This window comes from Typopeltis vanoorti, chromosome 22 (assembly GCF_054136105.1).
Source record: "Typopeltis vanoorti isolate ZY-2024b chromosome 22, IOZ_Tvanoo_1.0, whole genome shotgun sequence".
In the NCBI taxonomy this organism is placed as follows: Eukaryota; Metazoa; Arthropoda; class Arachnida; order Uropygi; family Thelyphonidae; genus Typopeltis; species Typopeltis vanoorti.
Genome location: NC_143570.1, coordinates 16,691,357 through 16,718,464, shown reverse-complemented (window position 1 = coordinate 16,718,464; position 27,108 = coordinate 16,691,357). Strand labels below are relative to the sequence as shown.

The window sequence follows — 27,108 nt, the reverse complement described above, 5'->3', positions numbered from 1 at the left end:
AAATGTATGCAAAGTGCGTGTAAAGACGGTGCAGGAGCATAGTTGAGTCAAAGTTCCAGGAAGAACAAACTGGCTTTCGTCCTGGTAGAAGCACAACTGACCAAATCTTCACTTTAAGGTAAGTCTTTGAGAAATCTTGGGAATATGCCAAGAATGTCTACACGTGTTTTGTGGACTTGGAGAAGGCATATGACTGGGTTCCTCGGGATAAGCTTTGGCAAGTAGTACAGGAGTATGGAGTGGATGGCCAACTATTAGCTGCCATCAAGTCCCTGTATGAATGCCCAAAGTTTTGTGTCAGGGTAAACAGCACAAAGTCTGAACGTTTCACAGTCTCCGTTGGCCTCTGCCAAGGGTGTGTTCTGTCACCCCTCCTTTTCATAATATTTATGGACTGGATTGATAGGCACAGCCGAGGCAGTGAGTGTGTCAGAATTGGAAGATGTAGCATTGGACGTCTGCTTTTCGTAGATGACCTAGTTCTGCTTAGCTCTTCCACAGATGACCTCCAGCGGACCCTGGATAGGTTTGTAGCTGTTTGTGCAGATGCCGGAATGAAGATCAGTGTGGCCAAAACTGAAACATTTGTGGTCTCAAGACAACCATCCCAGTGCACTCTACATGTAAGTGGAGTCCCAATGAGGCAGGTGGAGAAATTTAAACACCTTGGGTTCATATTCACAAATGATGGAAAATGGGACGTGGAGCTAGATACTTGAATTGGCTTAGCAAGCTCAATATTGCGGGAGCTTGGCCGTTCAATAGTATTGAAGCAGGAGTTAAGCCAGAAGGCAAAGCTGGCTGTCTTCAATACAGTCTATGTCCCCATCCTCACCTATGGTCATGAGAGTTGAGTAATGACCGAAAGAATGTGGACACGAATCCAAGTGGCTGAAATGAGGTTCCTTCAAGGGGTTGCAGGGCTGACAAGACTCGAATTGCAGAGTCAGAAGTTCTGCAATTTGGGAAACCCTCAATACTCAACCGCTGCTTCTCCATGTTGAGAGATCACATTTACGTTGGTATGGGCACCTGGTCAGAATGCCACAAGAGGCTCCCTCAGCAGGCCCTCTTTGCCAAGCCAGAGGGTGGGAGGCCACGTGGAAGGCCAAGGACTCACTGGATAGATTATATCCAAAACCTTGGATGGACATGTTTGGGAATCCCGCCAGAACACCTGAGCTTGGTGGCAGAGGATCTTGACCACTGGAAGTTCCTCTTGCAGCTGTTGCCTCCACAACCCAATTAGGAAAGGTGGGCCTTGAAGATGTATGTATGTATGTGTATGTACCATAATTAACCGCATAAAACTAACATTCATCAATTTCTTCTTCAAGTTACTATTAATAGTAGCTTGTCTCATATGGAAAGGTAGAGTTTGCCTGCAAAACAGGCAAACCGGCAGGAAGAACACACACACAATTTACATGTGGGCCTCGTGAATTCTAATAACATTATTCACGTTATTAGAAATCATAACATGAAAAGATTGCAAATGGTGAACTACCAGACACTAGTCTGATAAAAGACATACATGCTACAAATTATTACACTGGCAAATATACACATATATTTATATATATTTCCCCCCCCCTTTCTTTCTTGTTTTTTCCACAGCAAGAAATTTTATGTGCAAATAAAACTGAATAATCATACAAAATTCGAATGGAATGTTATGAGAATATTAAGGAAAAAAGCCTTGATGAAATTGATTATATGATGTATAACTATACTGGCTTGCTTCACTAGCCACTACATATGTCTGTAAATGTCACTTATGCAGCGTATATGCCAAATGCTTGCGTGCACTTGTTCCAGGCAACTATTTAAGAATGCTGCTAGTCAGTAATCATCAACAGTGTTGATCACAATAAGAAAAACAAAGGATCTTTCAGAATTTGATAAAGGAAGAGCTTATTGTGGGTGCCCTTCTGTGCCATGATTTTGAAAACAGCAGAGCTGACTGGGTTTCTCAAAAAGTGAGATATCCCATGAGTTTAATCAATAAAAAAATTGCTTGTCTGTTCTGTTTGGGTGCCCTTCTGTGCCATGATTTTGAAAACAGCAGAGCTGACTGGGTTTCTCAAAAAGTGAGATATCCCATGTGTTTAATCAATAAAAAAATTGCTTGTCTCAATCGACTATAACACATTGCTTGTCTTTATTGACACCTTTCTTCTACAAAAAAAGATTGCTTCAAAGTTTGTAAAACAGTTAATTTTGAAATCTAGAAACTAAAATAGAAGACCAAATGGAAATTTTAAATTTTTTTGAGAGATAGATACTCTTGATAAGGTGGCTATAAAACAAAACTGGTTTCATTCTGTTATTTTCATCACTTCAACTTGCTGAAGTGATGAAAATATCAGAATAAAAAAAAATTAATAAATAACAGAAAAAGAAATCTCCATCTTTTCTAAATGAAGATTTTTTTTGTTGTTGTTATCGTTGTGTCTTTCAGGATATGCTGCTTATCAGAGCGTAATCTTTTTAGGATGTTCTAAGTGGCGTGAAGTTAGCAAATTACATGTTGAGAGTTTTTACATGTCACCAGCATTAATATAAAAGTAGAATAAAATATTTTAAAAAAAAAGTTTTTTTTAGATTTATTCCAGTAACTTAGCTATGCACGCAATGTAATTTCATATCATTTCCTATATTATAATTTTATAAGCAATACAAACTGCAGTTTGTAGTGTTTATAAAATTTTGTTCTATTTTAGCCAATTTTATAATTTTAAAATAACTGGTACTCACTACTTACATGTAATTCCTTTTTCCAAAGGATATGAGCTTGTCAATTGTAACAGTAATTCTATTGTAAATGAATTTTCATTTTAATAGAATCATGATTATTTCATCTTGGTGAAATAATCATGATACTCCAGCGACTGTTGTTTATTTTTTCTTTATAACATCATCATCATCAAATTCCTGTCATGTACAGGATATGACAGCACTACATGAAAAAATTACATCATTACTAACTTCCTATCTACAATTTTCCTCCAAATCAGTCTGTTACTTGTCAAGACACCAACATTATCAGATCTTATATTTCTATCATCTAAGGCACTTTGTACTGTATCAATCCACCTATATCTTGGTCTTCCTCTGGGTCGTTTTCCTGCCAACCTGGCAGAGAACACTTGTTTTACTAATCTTTCCTCTCCCATTCTATTTAATTGACCATACCATCTGAGATTAGCTCTGTTAATGCATTCCTGGATGCTAACAATGTCAAGTTCTTTCCTAATATCCTCATTTTTAATATGATATTGCCATTGATGCCATCTGTTCACGCCTCTAATCTTTCTCAGGACTCTCATATCTGCAGTCTCTAGTCTTTGGTCAAGTGTTTTACTTCTGACCCAGCTCTCAGATCCATAAGTTAAAATTGGTTTGAACACTGCCTTGTATACAGCTAATTTAGTGTTCTGACTAATTTCTCTCTTATTCCATATGAATTTATTCAATTGACTTCCCACCATACCGCTTTGCTGATTCTGTTGTCTATTTCTATATTTAATTTACCATCTTCAGTAAAAATCGTGCCTAAGTAGCTGAAATGTTTTACTTGTTCCACAGGTTCTCCATTCACAACACAGTTGACATTTTCAATGATTCTGCCTATTTTCATTGTCTTTGTCTTTTTATTGCTGAACTTCATACCATATCTATTACAACAGCTATTCAATTTAGTCAGAGAATCTTGCAGACTTGTAGCGGATTTATTTAGAAGTATAACATCATCCGCATAAACAAAGAGCTGACATTAACATCTCCAATTTTGATATCAGGTTTAATACCACTTTCCTTCATAATGTGATCCCTATAGATAATGAATAACAGAGGGGATAATGTACATCCTTGTCTCACACCAGATTTAATATTAAACCATCTTCCTGTACTTCCTTCAATTCTAACTGCTGACTTACAACTCAAATAAAGACTAAGTATTGCTTGATATAATGCCCCATTGACAACATATAACTGCAGCGTATTGAATAGCTTCTCTCTTGGCACCTTGTCATATGCCTTTTCCAAATCGACAAAACTTAAATAAAGATCTTTGTTATATTCCCATGCTTTCTCGACTATTTGTCGTAAAGTGAAGATCTGATCCTGACAGCCTCTATTTGGCCTGAATCCAGCTTGTTCTTCACCAAGCTTTTCTTCCACAATTCTTCTCAACCGTTTCTCAAGTATACTTGCATAGATCTTGCCAGGAACACTCAGTAGGGAAATACCTCTGTAATTCTCACATTCAGTTTTATTTCCCTTTTTATATATGGGTACTATGAGAGCTCTACTCCAATTATCGGGAATTCGTTCCTCTGTCCAGGCTTTCTGAACTATGCAGTGCAGCCACTGTAAGACTTTTATACCACCATACTTCAGCATTTCTGGTCGAATATCATCTACTCCTGCTGCCTTTCCACATTTCAAGCCTTTGATGGCTTTTTCTACTTCAAGTATGGATATGTATTCCTGACTGCATGCCTGGTCAGTGTTTTTTTATCACTGTGCTGTCATCACTGCTTGTTTCATTTAGCAGATTTTCAAAGTAATTACTCCATACTTCAAGGATATCTTTTCTCCTGTTTTCATGTCACCTTTATCATCTCTAACTCCTTTTACAGCACTCTTTCCTCCATTCCTAAGTTTCTTCAACAACCTCCAGAATATTTTGCCACCTCCTTGATATTTATTTTCTATATTCTTTCCAAAGTTCTCCCATGACTTTTGTTTAGCTAGTTTTACACACTGTTTAGCTTTCTTACATTTGTCTCTGTATTCTGTAAGAGTAAAAGCTGACTTATTTGCCAGGAACTTTTGATATGCTTTCTTCTTTTCCTTCACTGCCTCTTTATCTTCCTGTGTCTACCAGGGAGTTCTGATTTTTTTATCCTTACACACAACCTCACCACATGCCTCTCTGGCAGAATCAATCAATGTTTTCTTCAGAGTTTGCCAGTGAATGTCCAAGGTTTGATTCCTGTTCTCAAACTCTTTCATTTTCTTTTCAATAATCTTTCTGTATTTTAGTCTACACTTCACATCTGAGAGCTGCTCAACTTTTATTCGCTTTAAAACTTTCTTACATGTTATTCTTTTCAATATGAAATTCAATTTTATCCTGCTCAAGACTAAATAGTGATCACTTCCAATTTCAAATCCTCTGTACACTCTGGTGTCCTGCATCAGGGAGAAAACATCACTATCAACAATAACATAGTCAATGAGACTTTTCTTATTCCTAGCCTCTTCTCTCCATGTGAATTTGTGTACATTTTTATGTTGGAACATGGTGTTAGTAATAACCAGTCCATGTCCTGAGCAGAAATCCAACAGATATTTGCCATTATTATTAGCTTTGCTCTTTTCTCCAAATTTTCCAAAAATATTTTTGTATGCCTCACAATCATTTCCTACTCTGCTATTTAGATCCCCAACAAGGACCAACTTTTCCTTTTTCATTGTGTCAGTTGCTTTTTCTAGAGCGTCAAAAAATTCCTCCACTTCTACCTTAGTAGAACCTTCTGTGGGACCATATTCACAAATAAGTCTCATTGTCCAGTTCCCAATTCTCATATTTGCCCACATTACTCTACTTGAGACTGATTGCCATTCAAGAAGATTAGTCTCGTATTTTGTGTTGAATATTATGGCTACTCCTTCTTTTCCTTGATTGTCATTGCCTGAATATAACATTTTGTATTTATTGCTCAGAAAGATCTCACCAGTTTTGGTCTTTTTTGTTTCAGTCACCCCTATTATGTCGATCTGGTACTTATCTAATTCCTCAGCTAGCTCCATTTCTTTGCCATTCAGGCTTCTTCCGTTGATAGTACTGATCTTTAACTCTGGTGATGTTGAGTTGGGGTTTCTTTTCAGATTTGTTCTAGTAGCTGACTTTTCGCTGTTCACCCTGGTTCCCTGGCGAAAACAATGGGGGCCTTGTTTAACCGGGCGACGCCCCAGCCGGCATGAAATTTTGTCATGTTGTACCATCATTTTTTATTTTGGTTTAACCAATAAGAATACAATTTGGTCGGCTAAATCCCAAATTGCCAGCCCATCCTCATTCGTTCAGTATCAAAGTAGATACCCAACAGGGTGCACCACGAGAAGGTGAGGATTGGACATTAGGTCAGAAGCCCTGGTCGGTTCTCCGCATTCCTTTAAAGGCTATGTGGAGGTCTCCTCTCAGTTATACAGCTTTGACCCTTAAGCACCCCCTTTATAACATTTATTCATTTATTTTACTTAAAAGTAACTTAAGTAACTTTAAGTAACTTAATGGTTGCACCTGTTTGGAAACTCGTATAACAGAGTATAAGTTCTTTTCGCTATACACTTTGGTATTATTTTGGTCTAGCTACTCACTGAAGAAGCCTCAAAAAAGGCTGAAACCGGTCTGCATAGTGACCTCCCTCCATAATGTAATAACAGCATACATTTCCTAGGAAATGTGTTTTTACATTATGGAAAATACCTAAGAATAGCAATCGGAACTTTACCGACTTTGCTGCGAGTTCTCCGGTATTGTACGACGTACTAGGGTCACTTGCATTAGCTCATGCTAGTGGTCGCTGATACTTTATAGTTTACTATATTCGGCATGAAACTCTCTGATTCCAATTTTTGAGTTTCTTATTCGGTTTTAAAATAATGTGAGATTTAATATCCCCTTAATTTAAATAATTTAAATAATATTCATTTATTTTTTATTTCCCAAATGCTATCATCACATGGCACATCACTCGTGATCTTAAAAAAATTGTCTTGATATGTGGATGCCATAAAGATGCAACAAAAATTGTGATTTTTTTTTCATTTTCAAAAGGCTGTCTAGACTGGAGGGATTAAAATAATAACAGAATGGAGCCAATTTTGCATTGTAGTCAGTTGTCAAGCATATCTTTCATAAAAATTTCAAATTTTTATTTGATCTTCCACATAACTTTTTGAAGCTTCACATTCAGTCATTTTTAATTTTTTGCAAATTTTTAGGCATGTGTTTCAAAGAAGAAATTTTCCAATAAAGGTGATTTGGAACATACATATTCCACTACACATACAGCCCGCTGAATTAGAAACTTTTATTTAATACCATGTTCGACTTCCTATAGCCTGAATTACATCATATGTGCAGTTTAGCATAGATTCTACAAGGTGTTGGATTACGTGTACAACATATCAAGCATTCTTCTGTCAAATCAGCTGGCTCAGATTTGACAGAAGAGGACTTTGCTCTCAGATCTATTTTTCTAACATGTCCCATACATTCTCAATGGAGTTAAGATCTGGGCTTTGTGGTGGCCAGGGAAGATGGTGGAAGTTGTTGTCATGCTCGCTGAACAATACTTGCACGACAGTAGCATTGTCATCCATGAAACAACCATCACATGCTGGATAAAAAAGTCATTGCAGGATGGACTTGACTGGCAACAATGTTCAGATATTCCTTTGAGGACACTCAACCTTCCAGCAATATCAGGGGACCAGTGGCGTATTTAGGTATAGGCCATATAGGCCCAGGCCTAGAGCGGCAGAAATTTCCGGCTCTCATTTTTGTAATTATAACATGTCCCTTATATTCCACATCTACTCACAAGTAGAGAAATATTTTTCTTTTCCTCATCGTAAGTTTAGTCTGCAAGCATATTGGCAAGTAATCAGATTCTGCATAACTATACAGCCCGAGACACGTGCACGGAAAGCTACTGAAAGAGCCTGTCCAAACAGCAGCCAAGCCTTTTGGTCTCTCTCCAAAGCAATTGGCCAAAACTTCTGCCCAGCACTATAATAATAATAATTGTATGATGATACATGGCCGTGAGTCCCCTTTACAGGGAGGTACGGCACCATCTCAGTCCCCCCAAATTTTATCCAGGCTCCGGAACCGGCATAGCTAGATGAATCAGACCTATGGCTGGGTCAGTATTCCTGACTGTAATCCGTGTGTGTTCACAGGGCCGGTTTGCCAGCTTGCAGGATGAAAAACCACAGATAAACTGGTGGAAAAAACCCTGCTGTCCACGCCCAAGACCGGCTAACTTGGCTATAGCTGAGGAAGATCCTTAAGTTCCTCGCATCATCGACGGGAATCGAACCTAGGACACTCCTTCCCCAGGCATATGGTTGCGAAGCACATAGCTACTAGGCTAACCGCGCAGACTGCCCGGCACTATTTCCACCCCTATCATACCTAGATGGCTCTATTGCATCATCACCCATAAAAAGTCAAATCTTCTGGCTTCACACTTTGCCTCTAATGCATACATAACTGACAATGGTAAATGTCCCCAACTATTCCAGATACCCAACATACAATGCCACCTATATCGTTTTGCAAGAAAGAGATCAGAAAAATACTGTCCAAATTAGACACAAAATTCTCCTGGCCCTGATGGCATTCATCCAATTGTCCTGAAAGTACATGCACCAAACTGATTCCTATCCTATGTCGCCTATATATACTTTCTTACTCCACTGGTATCTATCCTACAACCTGGAAATTGGCCTATATTCAACCCATTCCCAAGAAGGGCAACAAATCACTGCTGTCCAACTATCACCCTATCTCACTTACCTCAGTCCTGTCTAAAGTAATGGAAAAAATCATCAATTCCCAACCTCCTACAATACCTTGAAGGCACCCACCTAATAAACAACCAACAGTATGGATTCCGTTGCTGCCAATCGACAGGAGATCTGCTCACATGCCAACCATCTCTGAACAAATGCCATGGAGAAGTTTGGTGAATCTCAAGCAGTTGCATATGATATCTTCAAAGCTTTTGACGGTCTGGCCCAAAGACTTACTAAGCAAACTACCATAATTTGGTCTGCCTCAGGACTTCTGTAGTTGGATTGGCAGCTTTCTGTCTAGATGCACACTGTGAGTCATGGTGGATGGTTTCTTATCTTCTCACCATTCGACTAATGCAGGGGTTCCACAAGGTTCTGTCCTCTCACCAACCTTCTTCCTACTATATATACATATATCAATGACCTACTTCAGTTGACTTCCAACCCAATACACAGTTTTGCAGATGACAGACATTGCACTCCTCTCTTTCATTTGATAAGCCTTACTCTACACCAGTATTTCCCAAATTTTTTCTATGATGGAACACTTCAGAAATCCTGAAATTTTAACGGAACACCTTGGTTAGAGTTGAGTATCATCAGTCTTGTATTCAACGTAAAGCTAAGCGCACACTATCGTCAAAGCAGGCTGTATCGCATTGTAAAAATGCGGCAGTGCACACTACAGGTGTGCCGGCTGCAGCGCATCACATTGACCTTGCTTGTGACCACACGTTTCCTAGAATAGACACCTCCGTATTTCACTTGTGCTCAGAGGTGTTGACAACCGTGGGCAGCTGGCCTTGACTTAATAGCAAATCTACATGCAAAATGAGGGGTGCCTGATTTTCAAACATGTCTGAACTTGTTGCAGCATTTAAAACCATTCCAGGCTCATATTAATTTTGATAATTTTTCACGGAACACTTATTCACTTTCCGTGGAACACAATATGGGAAACCCTGCTCTACACAACTCACCTCAACCTATAGAACATCAACCACAACTGCCCTCAATTCTGATCTCCAAGCCATCCTCCAATGGGGTTCAGATAACCTGATCAATTTCAATGCTAATAAAACCCAGTTCTGTCTTATTTCTCATAAAAAAGAACCCCATTTTTTTTCCAGTATTATTTTCGACAACATCCAAATTTTCAGACAAGATGAGATTTCTCTTCTTGGAATTACCCTGACATCAAGCCTCTCCTGGCACACACATCACAACCATTGTATCCTCAGCTTCAAAAAACCTAGGATTTCTCTTTTGCTCAAGACTTCACCCCTGAACAGCTGATAACATTATACAAATCACAAATCCGCACAGCTATTGAATACTGCTCTCTTATGAGGTGAGCCCTAAAAGCTCCCTCAAAATGCTTGACTCAATACAGAGGAGAGCAATTAGACTTATTTAATGACCCATCTCTTACCAACTCACTCCTCCCACTTTTGCACAGACGTTTGGTTTCTGCAATATGTATATTCTACAAATATTTCCACAGAAATATTCATCTGAAATAACATTAATAATTCCATTAATAACATTAATAATTCCCCCACTTAGTGCTAGGTTCATTGGAACACATACAACTGCTGTTGCTGCTCAACATTCCTTCACAGTGCACCTTGAAACAAACAGAACAAGTTTCTTTTCTTCTTCCTTCATCCCTGCAACTTAAATCTCTTTAAAAGATAAAATAAGACACTCTTGGATTAGAGAGAAAACCAAGATAAATGATATTCTAACTCATTAAGACCAGAAAATGGAAGTGGACAGGCCATTTAATGAGAAGAGAGGATGGATGCTGAACCAAGGAGATTACAAACTGGATACCAACTGGAAGAAGGAACAGAGGAAAATCAAGGACTAGATGGGATGATGACCTTAGAAACTTTGACAAGAAGTGGAGATAGACTGCCAAAGACAGAAAGAAGTGGTCAAAAAAAAGGGGGGAGGGGCTTTGTCCAGCAGTGGACTGACCAAGGCTGAGAAAGAAGAAGACATTAGCTTAAATTAATGTTACTTAGCTTAAATCTTCATGATGGACTACTGTAAATACGTGAAGTAAAAATTTAGGTTTTTACATTAAAACTGAAAATATGGAGTCAAAAACAGCAGGAGGATAAGGAAAATTGGAGGAGCCCTCTCACCAGGAAAATTTTGATTTGGAACCTCCTCCACTTAAGCATGAGGTTGAAAGAGCAGTTAAACAGCTTAACAGCAATTAGGCCCCAGGTGCAGATGGAATCCCAGCAGAGTTAATTAAGGCCACAGCAAATGGAGGAGTAAGTATTCCATAGATTGATTACAAGGATATGGGAGACAGGATCATGGTTTAGAGACTGGAAGAAGTTGGTTTTCATACTACTACTACATAAGAAATGAGATATGAAGAATTGCAAGAACTATAGAACTATTAGTTTAATCTCTCATGCAAGCAAGATTTTATTAAAGATCATTCTAAATAGGATTGGGGCCAAAGTTGAGGCAGAGATGCCTCTGGAACAAGCAGGTTTTAGGAAAGGTAAGGGTACCAGAGATCAGATCCTTTGCCTTAGACAGATCATAGAAAAGTATAAATAATTTAGACTCCCTATGGTAAAATGTTTCATAGACTACTCCAAAGCTTTGGACTATTGTTCAGCATATGAAACTGTGGGAAGTAATGAATATAATGGGTTTTCCTCAACACACTATTGTGTTGAGTGATGTGGTGTTACAGAGGGCAGTTGAGGATATCATATACTGAAAGCAGGACAAAACAGATGTTAGAAAGGATCAGTAGAACTTTAAGACTCCTTAAGGATGACAGAATAAAATACAAATACTTTGGATGCATTGAAAAGATGGAAGGAGGATTTCTCAAAACAGTAATAGAAGGTAAAGTTCCTGAAAAAAGAGGAAGCGGTAGACTGTCAAGGAGGTGGATGGATAGTGTGCCTGGAGTGACTGATCTTCAGAGAGTTGTAACCACCAGAAAAGCATACAACCTGGCGAGGACTGGTGTGGCGCATCACTTAACATCTGAGTGACCACATGGCATCTGTTGATGTCCAATGAACAGTTGGATGGATGGATGGTTCCTGTCATTCCTTTGTGCTATGTCCTCAATGTACAATTCCCACCACTTCCTTTTCTTTTATTTCAAACAATTTTCCTTTGTTATATTTCTCATCATTTCCTCTGTCTCCAGATCATGATATCATTTTCTAGGAAATTCAGTTAGCTATAGTGAAGGTTTTCAGATTTTCCTGTTTGTAATTAGTGAGTTTAAAACAGCATTGATTATATGGGACTTAAGCTAGGATTTTTGTAGTTTATTACAAAACATTATTTTGTTATAATGGTGTTTGTTCACTACAGTGCATATCTACTGTAATTAATGATTACCAGGTATGCCATCATGTATATGCCAAATTATTGTTTAATTTTATCAATCACTCTAATTTATAGGAATATTTTTCACAAATTACCAAAAGAAATTTTATAGCTTATTATGTTATATAGCAACAGATAATTCCCACATATGATGGTTTGAGGCAGCAGTAATCTAACCAACTTTTTGTTACGCTTCATTTTAAAAAATTATACTTACCAAGAAAAGCACTACGAGAAGGAGAGTACACATATGCCATTGTAAACAAATAGAAGTTCAGAAGTCCATAAAAGGCCATAAATTCAACAGAATTACTATAATTAGTTGATAGCTCAGCCACAAAATTATCTTCTAAAACAGATATACCAAATCTGAGGACAGTGATTGTGATGCTGATGGACAGGACTATGATCATTAAGACAGTAAGAAACTTCAGTCGCACATCTAATAGAGAAAATAGCATATTAGATCTTTGTACCTCCTTTTGAAATTTCATTCATATATATATATATATATATATATATATATATATTTTAGGTGCTTAATACAACAAACTATGTTTAGGTGCTTAATACAAGAGCCATACAATTTAATGTGAAATTATATAACATAAAGTAGACCTAATCACGGTGTTTGTTTTGTTGGAATTGAAGTCAAACTAACTAAGGTTATAAGACAAGTATTACAGTATTGTATGCATTACAGCCAAGTATGTAGTGAAAACTGCAAGCTTTAATCTGTTTTAGCAAGAACTAATGTTCAAGGGAGTAACCTGTGGAACTAGAAATGACCTTGGCCATTGACATGCAAGTGTAGTCATAGAATTACAGATTCTCAGATTATATATGATATCATATATACCATGAGCCAAAAAAGTAACTCATCATGGAAATTTGTAAACTTTTTTGTGTGTGACCATTATTTGGTGGAAATTATGGTTGAAGTATATAAGACTATCAGATCAGCATATTTTTGTCTGTTATGTGTGCATGTTTTTGCTTGATTTGTCAGATTCATGGAATGAAAACGTTGAATCATTAAATGGAGATCTTTTAGATTATTTATTTGTATTATTTTTTGCAAATTGATTTTATTCATTTATGCCAGTGTAGCATTGCCTTTATCTACCTTACTTTACTACCTAACAGATTTTTAAGCACTGAAATTTCATTCTCTGAGATTGAATTAAGGAGGTTTAGGTCACATAGAAGGTGGAGATACATGTGAAAGAACAAGCTGCAAACAGACCAAATACAAGTTGTATGGATCAGATTTTTACTTTATCATCATCAAATTCCTGCTATGTACGGGATATGATAGTACTACATGAAAAATTTACATCATTACTAACTTCCTATCTACAATTTTCTGCCAAATCAGACTGCTACCTGTCAAGACTCCAACATCATCAGATCTTATATTTCTGTTATTCATTATCTGTAGAGACTGCATTTTTCTTCTTCTTCGTGTAGCTTCCTCAGTGAGAGGGTGCAGCACCATGTCCTTCCAGTTCTCTCTCTTGGTGGCTTTCCTTTTTATTTATGCATAGCCATGTGATCCTGTCCATGATCTTATATCTTCAAGCCATGTCCTTTGTTTTTTGCCTCTTGATCCTTTTTCCATAATTTTTCCTTCTAAAACTGTTAGTATCCTCTGTCCTGCTGAACCTCTCAGTACATGTCCTGCCAATCTCATCTTTCTCTGGATTATTTCTTGTAATAAAGATCTCTGAATTCTCATTCTCTGTAGGACATCTGTATTTGTCATGTTCTATCCATGAGATTTTCAAAGCTCTCCTATAGCACCACATTTCAAAGGCCATTATCTGTTGTCTTACTCTCTTCTTGAATATCCAGGTCTCACTTCCATATGTCAAAACTGGCCACACTAATGTTCTTATCTTTTCTTTTCTTTGTCTCAATACCCACAGAACTTCTGAACAGATCTTTATTTTTCCAGAAGGCATCTTTAGCTATGGCTGTTCTTATTTTTATTTCTTTATCGTGCTTTCCATTTGCAGTAAAGTAGGTGCCGAAATATTTGTATTCTGTTGTATGTTCAATTTTCATATTGTTTATGAATATTTCTGGCTTGGATCTGTTTTCTTTTGAGATTTTCATGAATTTGGTCTTTTTTGCATTTATATCTAATCTAAATTCTTTACCTTCTTCAATTAGTAGCTGCAGTAATTTGATTTCAATTTTCTGCTATTAGAATGGTATCATCAGCATATATAAGATTGTTGTATTTTATACCATTGATACTAATTTCCATTTATTGTTTTTCAATCTTTTTCATCACTGTCTCACTATAGATATTAAATAGATTTGGTGAAAGGATACAACCTTGTCTAACTCCTCTTTTTATTTTCACTACAGAAGTCTCAGAGTTAAGCTGCATTTTCTGTTTGGTGTAAATCATTATTATTATTCCTGACACCTCCAAGGAGTCCGAAGACTCATCACGGGAGGACACTTACAACTCTCAACTGATACAACTGTCTCAACCATTACACCGAATCTCTACTACGAATCATCTCCATCAGCGCCATCTACCGCCAACCTCCTCCACCACCACCACCACCACCACCACAACTGGTATTCTATGTCTGTAAATTGCGTGTGTTCTGAAGGGTCAATTTGTCTGTATGCGGGATGAAAAACCCGAGTTTCCAGGAGAAAAAATCCCGCTACCTCTGTATGAGATCAGCTAACTCACCTTTGATTGAAAATCGTCCAGATAAAGATTCCTCCCATCACGACGAGAATCGAACTTAGGCCTGTTCCAACCAAAGGGCGCAATGTACCGTCGTCGCAATGTATCATTTTTATAATCTTAAGTACATGATCTTCTGTCTAATTTATCTAATATATTGAACATTTTATTATGTTTTACCCGGTCAAAGGCCTTCTGAAAGTCTATGAAGCATATGTTCCTATTTTTAGGTGATTTAGATAATTAAATTTGAACTTGCTGGAATGAAGAAGTTTTGTCTGGTTCCAAATATCTTGATGTTCTTCAGTTTTAATCAAGGCAGAAGGCCAGTCTGTCCAAAATACTTGGACACACTGGCACCTGGTTCTGTTAGTATTTTTAGTTCCAGGATAGCATTAATGGTTCTTTCCTTTTCTGAAGCCTTTCTGTTGTTCACTCAATTCAGCGATTAAGGCGCTTTCAATTTGTGCATTATTTTTCTTTGGAATTGATACTCAGATAGATGTAAAAACTTCAGGTAATTCTATTGTTTTATAGATGTCCTGAATGGATTCCACTAAATAGTTATTATTGCCAGTCAAAGCTTTCAGCAGCTCAGCTGGGATATTAATCGTATCCAGAGGATTTATTATTAGGAAGATTCTTAATTACGTATTCTATCTCCTTTCTTGACGGTAGAGTGGTATCTGTTGTTATGTTTAACTTAAGGTGTCGTGAATCATCTATCATGTTACCATTATCATCATCATCGTAGAGATCTGATAAGTAATGTACACATCTTCTATTTATCTTTTCCTTATTAATGATTATATTTGTAGATTTAGGGACTCAAAAACACACGTGTTGAACAGATTATTTCATTAATTACAAATAAAATAAAACTTGACGTTTCGACCTCTATATCGAGGTCATCATCAGAAGAATACAACTGTATACAGAACCAAGCTACATGCTCATGCTTTCTATACCAGTAAACTAAATCTACGTAGTTAATAAATCTTTTTTCTAGCCTGACCTCTAGTGATAGAAAATAAAAATAAAAATAAAGAAATAAAGAAATAAAATTATAAAATATACATATATATATATTATAAATAGATAAATGCAACTACAATAAACTGTTAGAGTCCTCATGTATTAATATTCTGGATAGTTACAAAATGATTTCTTTCAGTTGCTATTGAATGTTCTAAACACTTCACCAGGTCACCAGTTGTCTTCTTGTAGTGGGAATTTTTCTAATGCTGGTTTAGGATGTTATATAGGTTGTAGATGGGTCCTCCACATTCTTGAAATGGTGAGGCCATCATTTTTGTTGAGATTTGGGTTGTGTTTGAGCATTTCACAAGACTCTTTAAATTTTCTCTCAAACCAGGTTTTGGTGCAGTGTAAGGACTTGGTATTTTTCCAGTCAATTCTGTGGTATGTTTGGAGTGCCTGTTTTACCGAAGTGGAGGTATTTAATGTGTCGTTTGTGTTCGTCTTGTCTGATTGGGATAGTTCGCCCTGTTTCCCCTATGTATGGTATGTTACATGTGCAGTGTATTTTGTATACCCCTGGGTGTGCTAGGTGTGGAAGAGGATCTTTAGAGGAACTGAGTAAGTGTCTTAGCTTATTTGGGGGTTTAAAGGTGGTTTTAATGTTGTATTTGCGAAGTGTTTTGTCTATTTTTTCAGAAATGCCTCTAACATAAGGAATAGCAATAGGATTCTTGAAATCTTTTTTGTTCTTACTGGTATCTTTATGGAGGATCTTGTGAATAGTTTTTTTATTGTATCCACTTTTGATAAATGTTTGGTTGATGATTTTGTATTCTTGGTTTAGAGCCTGTTCATTCAAACAAATAGTTAGGGCTCTGTGTTTAAGGGTGCTTATGACACCTAATTTTTGTGTTGGGTGGTGGTAAGAATTTTTGTGTATGTATTGGCCTGTGTGTGTAGGTTTGCGGTAAACTGAGAAGGAGAGACAGCCAGAGGAAAGACGTGTGACAAGTGTGTCTAGGAAAGGAAGAGAGTCGTTTTTTTCCATTTCAATGGTGAATTGGATACGTTTGTGTTGTTTGTTTAGGTGGCTAAGGAATGTATTTAGAGCTTCGCGGTCGTGGGGCCAAATGGCGAAAATATCATTGACGTATCTGAGCCAAATTTTGGGCTTTAGACATGCTTCCTCTAGAGCACATTGCTCAAAGTCTTCCATATAAAAGTTAGCTATTGGGGGAGAAAGTGGTGAGCCCATGGCTGTACCTTCTTTTTGAAGGTAAAAATTGTTTTGCCATACGAAATATTCGGAGCGGAGTATGTGGGCAAAAAGGGCCGTGATGTCATGTGGAAATATGTTCTTTAGGAGCAAGATCGTGTCATTGATTGGGACATTGGTGAAAAGGGAAGTTATGTCAAAGCTGACTAATAAATCTTGGTCAGTGAGTGTAATGTTTTTGATTTTACTGATGAAATGTTGTGTATTTTTTATGTAGGAAGGGGACTGACCTACCAATTCCTTGAGTGTGGCAGCTAATTTTTTTGCTAAGTGATAATTTGGGCTGTCAATTCCTTCAACGATCGGGCGAAGCGGTGTGCCAGATTTGTGTATTTTTGGTAGGCCATAAATTCTGGGTGCACGGGCATACTGAAGTATTAATTTTTTTGTCGTTTCTTCGGGCCATGTGTGGACGGATTTGATTAATTCAGTTGTTTTCTTTTTGTTACATTTTGTGGGGTTGTAGTTAACCATTTGGTAGGTGTTATGGTCCAATATAAACTGGTTCATTTTTTCAATGTATGTCGTACGGTCTAACAGGACAGTGGAATTGCCTTTATCGGCTTTCGTTATTATAATATCTTGGTTATTTTTTAAGGATTTAAGGGCTAGATTTTCGGTTTTGTTTATGTTGGTGTTTAGTTTTTTGTTAGAATTTAGTATACACGATGTTTCCATTCGTATTTTATCAGCCAGAATGGTGGGGAGGGATCTTAAACCTCTCTCGATATGATACACGATATCAAGCTTGTTTACTGACCTCGGAGCAATAGCGTAGTTCAAACTTTTCTTTAGCAGCGAGAGTTCACCTTCGGTGAGAATGTGGTTTGATAGGTTGATAACTGAGTATTGATCCGATGGTGGTTGGTGGCTCCTAACATTGTTTGTGGGCGATTGGTTGCTCCTTATGAAGTCGGTTTGTGGTTGGCTGTTCCTTTCATAATAGCGTCTTGATGGTCTTGTGCTTTTCTGTTGTTGTAGGGCTTGAAATTTCATTATTAGTTTTTCTTTATTTTTCAGTAGTGAGTACTTGGCTGAGTCGTCAGTGATTCTGTCTAGAATCTCCCAAATTTCTGGAATAACGTAGTCAGATAATTCAAATTTAAGTTGCAGAACTTTGGTTTGGGTGGATGCTAGATTTTTACGTGCCTCGTGGATTTGTTCTCGTAACAAGGCTTTTTCCAACCGGGCATAAATACGGAGCGCTTTGGCTGATTTAAACTTCTTCTTAAGTTTAATGCAGTTTGGAATTATGTTGCTGTCTCTACATCGTTTCAAAAAGGCTAGTCGATTTGTTAACAAAGAAACACGTATCTTCAGCTTACTGTAGAGGCTGCACTGCTTGTGGGTCACATCTCCGTGGATTATGATGATTCTTTCTTTTAGGTAAGGTTCTTTTAGGTTTTCCACTTCGGTAAAACAGGCCTTTCTGACCATGCACTCCAAGCATACCACAGAATTGACTGGAAAAATACCAAGTCCCTACACCGCACCAAAACCTGGTTTGAGAAAAAATTTAAAGAGTCTTGTGAAATGCTCAAACACAACCCAAATCTCAACAAAAATGATGGCCTCACCATTTCAAGAATGTGGAGGACCCATCTACAACCTGTATAACATCCTAAACCAGCATTAGAAAAATTCCCACTACAAGAAGACAACTGGTGACCTGGTGAAGTGTTTAGAACATTCAATAGCAACTGAAAGAAATCATTTTGTAACTATCCAGAATATTAATACATGAGGACTCTAACAGTTTATTGTAGTTGCATTTATCTATTTATATATATATATATATATATTTTTTTTTTTTTTTTTTTTTTTTAATATTTATTTTTATTTTTATTTAAAAAAATTTTTTTTTATAATTTTATTTCTTTATTTTTATTTTTATTTTCTATCACTAGAGGTCAGGCTAGAAAAAAGATTTATTAACTACGTAGATTTAGTTTACTGGTATAGAAAGCATGAGCATGTAGCTTGGTTCTGTATACAGTTGTATTCTTCCGATGATGACCTCGATATAGAGGTCGAAACGTCAAGTTTTATTTTATTTGTAATTAATAAAATAATCTGTTCAACACGTGTGTTTTTGAGTCCCTAAATCTACAAATATGAGTGCTGATCACCGTGTAACCCTAAAAGAAAGAATTATTAATGGTTATGTTTCTATCTTTGTCCTTGATGTTATTAGACTGTATACATTTTGCTTTTCCATTAAGTTCTTTCACTTTCAGGAATGTTTCTCTGGTTTTGTTCCTATTCTGTAATTCTTCTATCTCAGTGCATTGCTTATTTATCCAGTTTTCTTTCAATCTTCTGCATAATGTTCGATTCTTTTATCCAATGTTTTATATCTTAATCGTTCTTTTTCATTTGCTCCTCTTTTCCATGTTCTTCTTACATCAATAAGGTTGATTACTTCTTGTGTTATCCACAGTTTTTTATTTCTTTCTCCTTGTTTGCTGATGTACTTTTTAGCAGATGTTATGATAGCTGCTTATAGTCTATTCCACTGAGAGGGTGTTCATTTTCATTTTGCAACTGTACAAACAGTTATTTAGGCAAGATTTTTAGAGAAAATGGCAAAATATGTATGTGAAATCTTTGAAAGAGAAATTAGCCAATACACTATAACAGTATACAAGACAGTGTTTTCAAAATTTTAAGATACTTATATAGCTGGATAAATAAAACAGCGACCAGACTAGAGAAGACAAAGATATGAGAGTTAGTAGAAAAACTAGGGGTGAAAAGGCATGAATAGATGGTATTAATGGCTTAATTATAGGAAAAATTATAATAGTAAAACAGTCCTCTAAAGCTAAGATGGCAGGAAAAAAAAAAAAAACAGATCTAGATGGACTGATGCAGTTAGAAGTATCTTAGAAGACCAAAACATAAAATCTGACAGTATTGGAATACGACAAATAAGAAATCTGGAGGAAAATTGTTAATAGGAAACCAATAACAAACTTAATCACATAGTACTATTATAGTATCCTGTATGCCAGGTGTGTCAAACTGGTGGCCCGTGGGCCGCATGCGGCCCCAAAGCAATTTCTTGTGGCCCACGATGCCTCAAGGAAAGATGAATAAAAAAGGATGCTTGCTTTTTACAATAAAAATGAAATAAGTATTTATTCGAATATAACTCGCCCTCGCGTATCACTCACTCCCCTGATTTTACTTTACAAAAAAAAAAAATTTTTAAAGTTTTGCATATACATTGCACACAAAAATAAAGTTTAACCATTTTCAAGTTGGGGCGATAACTCAATCTCCGAGATAAACAACATGCCCTCCCCAACTGCCACTATACTGCAGATGCAAGGAAAACAAGTAGTTTTATTGTGCCACTGAATAAAGTACTGAGACATTTGCTGCCTGTGTAATATATTTCTTTAGTGCAATTAGAGACAAATGGGATAAACACGGCACTAACTAATGAATCACATGTCTCCTCCCACATTAACCATGCTGTTTAGACTCAAGCAAAACCATATGTTGCACCGGCAAACACAGTATCTAATTAAAACTAGTGTTTTTATTTAGATGTATGCGAGTGCACCCACTAACTCAAATGCAAAGCAACAATAAAATTAATTTCGGTTTAATTTGGTTTAAATGCCATCTATTGTAAATATTAATAAAAAAAAAAAAATCAGCTAACACCTTTTATTCCCGTAATATAAATATAATAAAAATATTCATTATTTTTTTTAGTTGTCATAATCATTATACTATTATTTTATATGTCTTGTAATAACTTAGAATAAATAAAATTTTTGTTAAGTTTTCAATTTATTTATACTCATTCTTTTCCTTCCCTTCAATTCTAATTAGTGAAGGTTTTTTTAGTCGAAAATCTTTTGCAGCCCACTTTTATAGCAAATGGCCTGCGGTCCAATTGAGTTTGATACTCCTGCTGTATGCCCTTTGAAGGCACATAACAGGAATTTGATGATAATAGTGAATTATTAAAATAACTTGCATGTCTTACATGTGTAACAAAAATTATTTAAATTTTATTCAAAAACTACAATACATTTCATCCAACATTATGTGGACATCATCAGGGAGAGCGAGACCATTACATACATTCAAAACATGAATCAAAATAATGAGTCATAAATGATGCATATATTATCTCATGTCTCAGCTAAGTATATGAGACATTCAAAGGAACAAATATAGAAAGTATGCATAGATAAAAATAATTGAAAATAAGTATTAATTAAAAAAAAACCTTATGAACAATTAATAATAACACTGGCCAACAAAAAAATTTTTTTTTCTGCTGATTATGATCTGACACTTGTTTTTTACTAATTTGGGTGTGCTGATTTCAAATATCAAACCCATTTTTCTCTATCACATCAGGTTTTTCCTCTATGGCATTTTCTTTTTGCTAATTTGTAAGTTTTTGATAGTTTTAAGGAGGCAGTACTATTTAGAGGATCAAAAAAATCGATTTTTTAATATTATTTTCTGAAAGTATGTACTTTTAAAAATCTGTTCCTAACTTTTTATCAAGAAATTCGAAAAATTCCCGAAGATATAGCCTATTATTCAAAGCGGTGCGCAGATCAGAATCAGAGCGCTCACCGTTCTCACTTGTTAGTAAACGAATAAATGCATAAGAACCTGCAATGGCACGTACTGGTGCTTTGAATGCGAGAGAGGCCGATAACCGACCTAATACATTTAGGTGATGAAAAGTAGGTGATGACAACTGCCTAAAACAAATGAATGCTATATGCGTCATAGCGGACAAAGAACGATCGAAATCAGTCAATCGTTAATCGATTGTGAAAGTATGATGAGCGCTTATAACGTTTCAATAAAGTCTCTGGGTTTTTTTTGTCTTGTTAATTGCATGTTAGTCGGTAGTGAAGAAAATACATCATGTCTACTACTCGAAATTGTGTCAATAGTGCAGATTCCTTCTGCTACATTTGTGGCAGCTTTACTGTTCCCAGTCAAAGGACAAATATCACTGATTTCGTTAAGAAAGTGTACTTTGCATACCTGGACGTAAAAATTGCAGACCAGGAGAAGTCATGGGCTCCAAATAAAGTGTGTAAGTCATGTGTAGAAAATTTACGACAGTGGAGCAAGGAAAAATGCCAAAAATTAGCTTTTGGCATTCCAGTGATTTACCGTGAACCGAAAAATCACGTAGATGATTGCTATTTTTGTTCAGTTCAGACTTCTGGTTATAATAATAAGAAGAAGAAAAAAATTGTGTATCCAAATCTCGACTCAGCAATTCAGCCAGTTGCTCATTCCAATGAAATAGCCGTGCCAATTTATAAAGGACTTCCTTTACTTGAGAATGAGCATGATCGGGATATGCCAGATGTTCTTGAGGAGCAAGACCCGGATGTTGATTTAGACAATGAAAATTTAATTTCTAGTTCTGGACCGCAACGTTTTACTCAAGCGGAATTGAATGACTTAGTAAGAGATTTGGGCCTATCAAAGAAATCATCGGAATTGTTAGCTTCAAGATTAAATGAAAAAAACTTACTGGAGCAAGATACGAAGATAACTTTTTATCGTAGCAGGGAAAGTAATCTTGTACAATATTTTAAACACGGGTGTGGGTTTGTTTACTGTAACAATGTGTCAGGTTTACTAACTGAAATGAGTGTTGTACAATATCATCCAAATGAGTGGCGTTTATTTATCGACAGTTCAAGCAGAAGTCTCAAGTGAGTCTTACTACACAATGGGAATGTATAAGGCTCAATTCCTATTGGCTATTCAGTCCACTTAAAGGAAACATATGAAGACATTAAAAAGTTTCTGAAGTTATTAAAATATACAGACCATAACTGGATCATCTGTGTGGATCTTATAATGGTGAACTTTTTACTTGGCTTTCAAAGAGGATATACAAAGTTTCTGTGTTTTCTATCTTCTGGGATAGTCGAGCTAGAAACCAACACTGGAGTCAGAAACATTGGCCTCTTAGAATATCCTTAAATGTTGGAGAACAGAATGTTATAAATCAACCTTTAATCGACAGAGAAAAAATCATTTTTCCACATCTATACATCAAACTAGGTCTTATGAAGCAGTATGTTAAAGCTTTAGATTTACAAGGTGACTGTTTCCAATACATATGTGAAAAATTTCCACGACTTAGTTATGAAAAAATTAAAGCCGGTGTATTTGATGGACTGCAAATTAGAACTTTAATGAGAGACCCAAATTTCATCAACTCTATGAACGAAATTGAGAAAGAGGCCTGGACTTCATTTACGATGGTTGCGAATAATTTTCTTGGAAACAAAAAAGCGTGCAATTACAAAGATCTAGTGGAAACAATGCTTGAAAATTTCCAGCGCCTAGGTTGCAACATGAGCATAAAGCTTCATTTCCTATACAGTCATCTTGATAGATTTCCCGAGAATTTAGGTGCTGTAAGCGATGAACAAGGCAAAAGATTTCATCAAGACTTAAAAACCATGGAAGATCGGTACCAAGGAAGATGGGATTCTCACACGATGGCCGACTACTGTTGGAGTATTCAAAGGGATTGCCAAAACAGAACACACAGCAGAAATTGCTACAAACAAAAATTTATTCCCTGAAACTCATGTGTAAGTAAAATTGTTATTTTTTTATAAATATTCTTGTAATTTTTAATGAATATTGTTAAGTAGTTATGTATCTAATTATCGGCCTCTCTCGCATTCAAAGTGCCAGTATGTGCCGTTGCAGGTTCTTACGCATTTATTCGTTTACTAACAAGCGAGAGCGGTGAGCGCTCCGATTCTGATCTGTGCACCACTTTGAATAATAGGCTATATCTTCAGGAATTTTTCAAATTTCTTGATAAAAAGTTAGGAACAGATTTTTAAAAGTACATACTTTCAGAAAATAATATTAAAAAATCGATTTTTTTTGATCCTCTAAATAGTACTGCCTCCTTAAAACTATCAAAAACTTACAAATTAGCAAAAAGAAAATGCCATAGAGGAAAAACCTGACGTGATAGAGAAAAATGGGTTTGATATTTGAAATCAGCACCCAAATTAGTAAAAAAGCAAGTCTCATATAAAAGTCAGCAAAAATTGTGTTGGACCGTGTAATCACTTCTCAAAACTTCGATATTGGCATGCAGTCTAATTGGTTTAGGTATGGACGATTTCATAATCTTTTGCATTTCCAGGAAAAGATAATTAAATTTGAACTTGCTGGAATGAAGAAGTTTTGTCTGGTTCCAAATATCTTGATGTTCTTCAGTTTTAATCAAGGCAGAACGGCCAGTCTGTCCAAAATACTTGGGAGACACCTGGTAAGGAAAGAGGTGATAATGTATCCTTATGGATGGTAGGAAAGAAGACAGTTTTCAAGCTGGTTTGAAAGTGTATACATTGAATTTAGGAAGAATCCTTGCTATTTGTTCTGAGGTTCCTTTAAGGCAGGCTACTGAAATTATTTTCAGATTGGATTGTAGTCTAGTAGAAGGACTATAATTATCAATGATTTTTTGAATGGTAGTTTTGTTGTATCCATTACATATCAGATTGGTTTTAATTTTTTTCAGTTCATCTAATAAAAGGGAATCATAAAAGTAGATTGTATGAACTCTGTGTAAAAGACTCTAGATAATACCCATTTTCTGTGATGATTAATGGCGGGAGGATGAGTGAATGTATCTGCCTGTAAAAGATTGGCTTCCAATAAACTAAAAATTCAACATGACCTGTGGAATGACAAATTGTTAAAGTATCCAAAAAAGGGTAGTTGGTTATTGGATTCACATTCAATAATGAATTTGATATAGGAGTATAAGGAGTTTATTTTCTCTAGGAACTGAAGTAATTCTGACTCGAAGTGGGACCAGACTGCAAATATAATCTGATATCTCAGTCTTGGAGATTCCTTTATGCAGCAGGGCCATTTTGCCCTCTTTCCACTATCTTGGAATCTTAACAGAGCTGCAAGTTAAACAGCTTGGTCTGATGAACTGCCAGTTCTGTTGCACACTTTGTCATAAAACATGGGCTGATATCCCATTTGATCCCATAACCATATTCACATTAAGATTCTGCAGTACCCTAAGCACCTTTAATTCACTATCACCATTCGATTTTAACATCAGTTCCAATCACATCTGTCTGTATGGTACAGTCACTATTCAACTATTTCATCTATTTCTGTTATACTACTATCAGCACTTTCAAAGTTATCCTTCCATAGTTATTCATCCTTTTTATCACTACAAGTGAAAAACTTCTAATTTTCTGGTCATCCTTCAAGTCTGTGCTTTACATTACTCATAGGTTTGCTCATCATTTTCTCCTTATACATTCTTCCCAACAATTTTTTTTTCTGTAGCTCCTGCTTTATGATGCTGCTTCTCTATTTAACTCTTACTTTATTTATCCATTGGGAATATACAGCCTGATACCACTTCCTTCAGACAATATTTGACTATCTTCTATGCACTGATAAACAGCTTTCTTTTTCTGTTTTTTTATGCCATGGCAGTGATTTAAGCTGCCTTCTTTGCTTGTCATAAATCACCTGCAGTGTAGTTTGAGATATATCCTTTCTTAACTGACAATTTCACATGGTTGGCAACCTCACATATCAAAAACTGCACAATCATTCTCTTTTCACTTGTAAGTATTGTGGCTACCTTAGGTGTGAAATAATCATCTGATGCTGTCATCAGATACAGATCTCAAGCTCCAAATTAACACAAAAGAACATTTACAAAGAGAAGTATTCTTGACAGTTTTTAAAATTTAATTTCCTTCCCTCTATGTGACCATTCATCCTTCACCATAACAATTAGCATGAATTGGTCAATGCATGTTGTCCACATTCGAACTTGTACTCCCTGGTCTACAGCAGCAACTTACTATATATTTTTCCATATAGTTAGTTTCTGCCGTAGGCCAGATAAGCAGTGCATCTGAGGCTAGCCCACACCAGATAGAATCAAATGCACTGCCTTTTTCATCTCTTTTCTCCTAAGGTTGTTGAGTGCCTATTCTTTGCAACTTTAATTTTAGCATTTTATTTTAACAACACTCCTCCCCCATCCTTTTCTATCTTCCCTGAAAATACTATATATTGGCCAAACCTGAATCATAATGATGGTTTATCTATTTCAAACATTTGAGAAATGTTGATATTTAATTGTATTTAAAAAAGTTTTAAGGATCCCAATAGTGTTAACCTTTAAAACTGCATCCAAAAGAGTTATCCATTATTATAACAGATGCAATTGCTTAGATTCAGATTGTTAGCCTGGTTGGCTGAGTATTTAATGTATCTACTCGCCAACTGACAGACCTTGGGTTCAATCCTACTTGGGCATGGATGTTTTCAAGCCACTTCACTAATATTAGTGAAGTGGCTTGAAAAAGTTCCATGTTTGGTTTCTAGACCAGGATTTCAGGACTATGTAAAAATAAATAAATACAAAAATATAAATTAAATAATAAAAAAAAAAAATGACAGCTGGCTCACATACTGTTCTGATGTACTATAGGTTTACAACCTTTCTTTGGTGGGAAATACATAAAAACAAGTTCTTCCTTACACAAATCTCTTGGAGTTGTTTATAATATGAAGCACTAATATGAAAAGCAATGTTTTATTATAACAGGATAACAAAGAAGATCATTTACAAAGAGAAGTATTTAGGTGATTATAGGAAGCTCTGTAGTCACTTAGCATCAGTATGTTGGGTAAATGAGCTGAGCAGAAAAGATGTTGACAATGCATGGAAACACACAAGGCAGTATCTGACAAAAGCAATCGTATGACTGCATACCAAGGGTTAAGCGAGTAAATAGAGCACGAATAAAATGGATGAACAGTGAAATCAAGCAATCTGTGGTAGGAAATGAAAATGTTATTATTATTATTATTATTATTATTATTATTACGGGCAACTCCAGGGAGTCATTAGACTCATCGAGGGAGGCCCCAAATCATATTCATCACAACTATTCGACATTCATACAGTATCTATCATACCTCGCCTTAAACTCATTCACTGTCACAGCATCCACCACAGACTCAGGGAGCGCATTCCACTCATTCACTACTCTAAAAGTAAAGAACCCAGCTCTAACACCTTTACTAACCACACTTTTGCCCAGTTTCCATGGATGTCCCCTAGTCC

General features: G+C 36.2%; 1 protein-coding gene across 1 annotated transcript in view; it reads right to left on the bottom strand.

Annotated features, from left to right (window-relative positions):
* The window catches only part of LOC150094186 (transmembrane protein 181), a 324,122-nt gene that overhangs the window by 49,848 nt on the left and 247,166 nt on the right, over positions 1-27,108 (bottom strand). Inside the window, exon 11 of the mRNA XM_090411991.1 lies at positions 12,197-12,421. Within this exon, the coding sequence (XP_090268117.1) occupies positions 12,197-12,421 (225 nt within the window). The remainder of the gene's footprint in view (positions 1-12,196; positions 12,422-27,108) is intronic.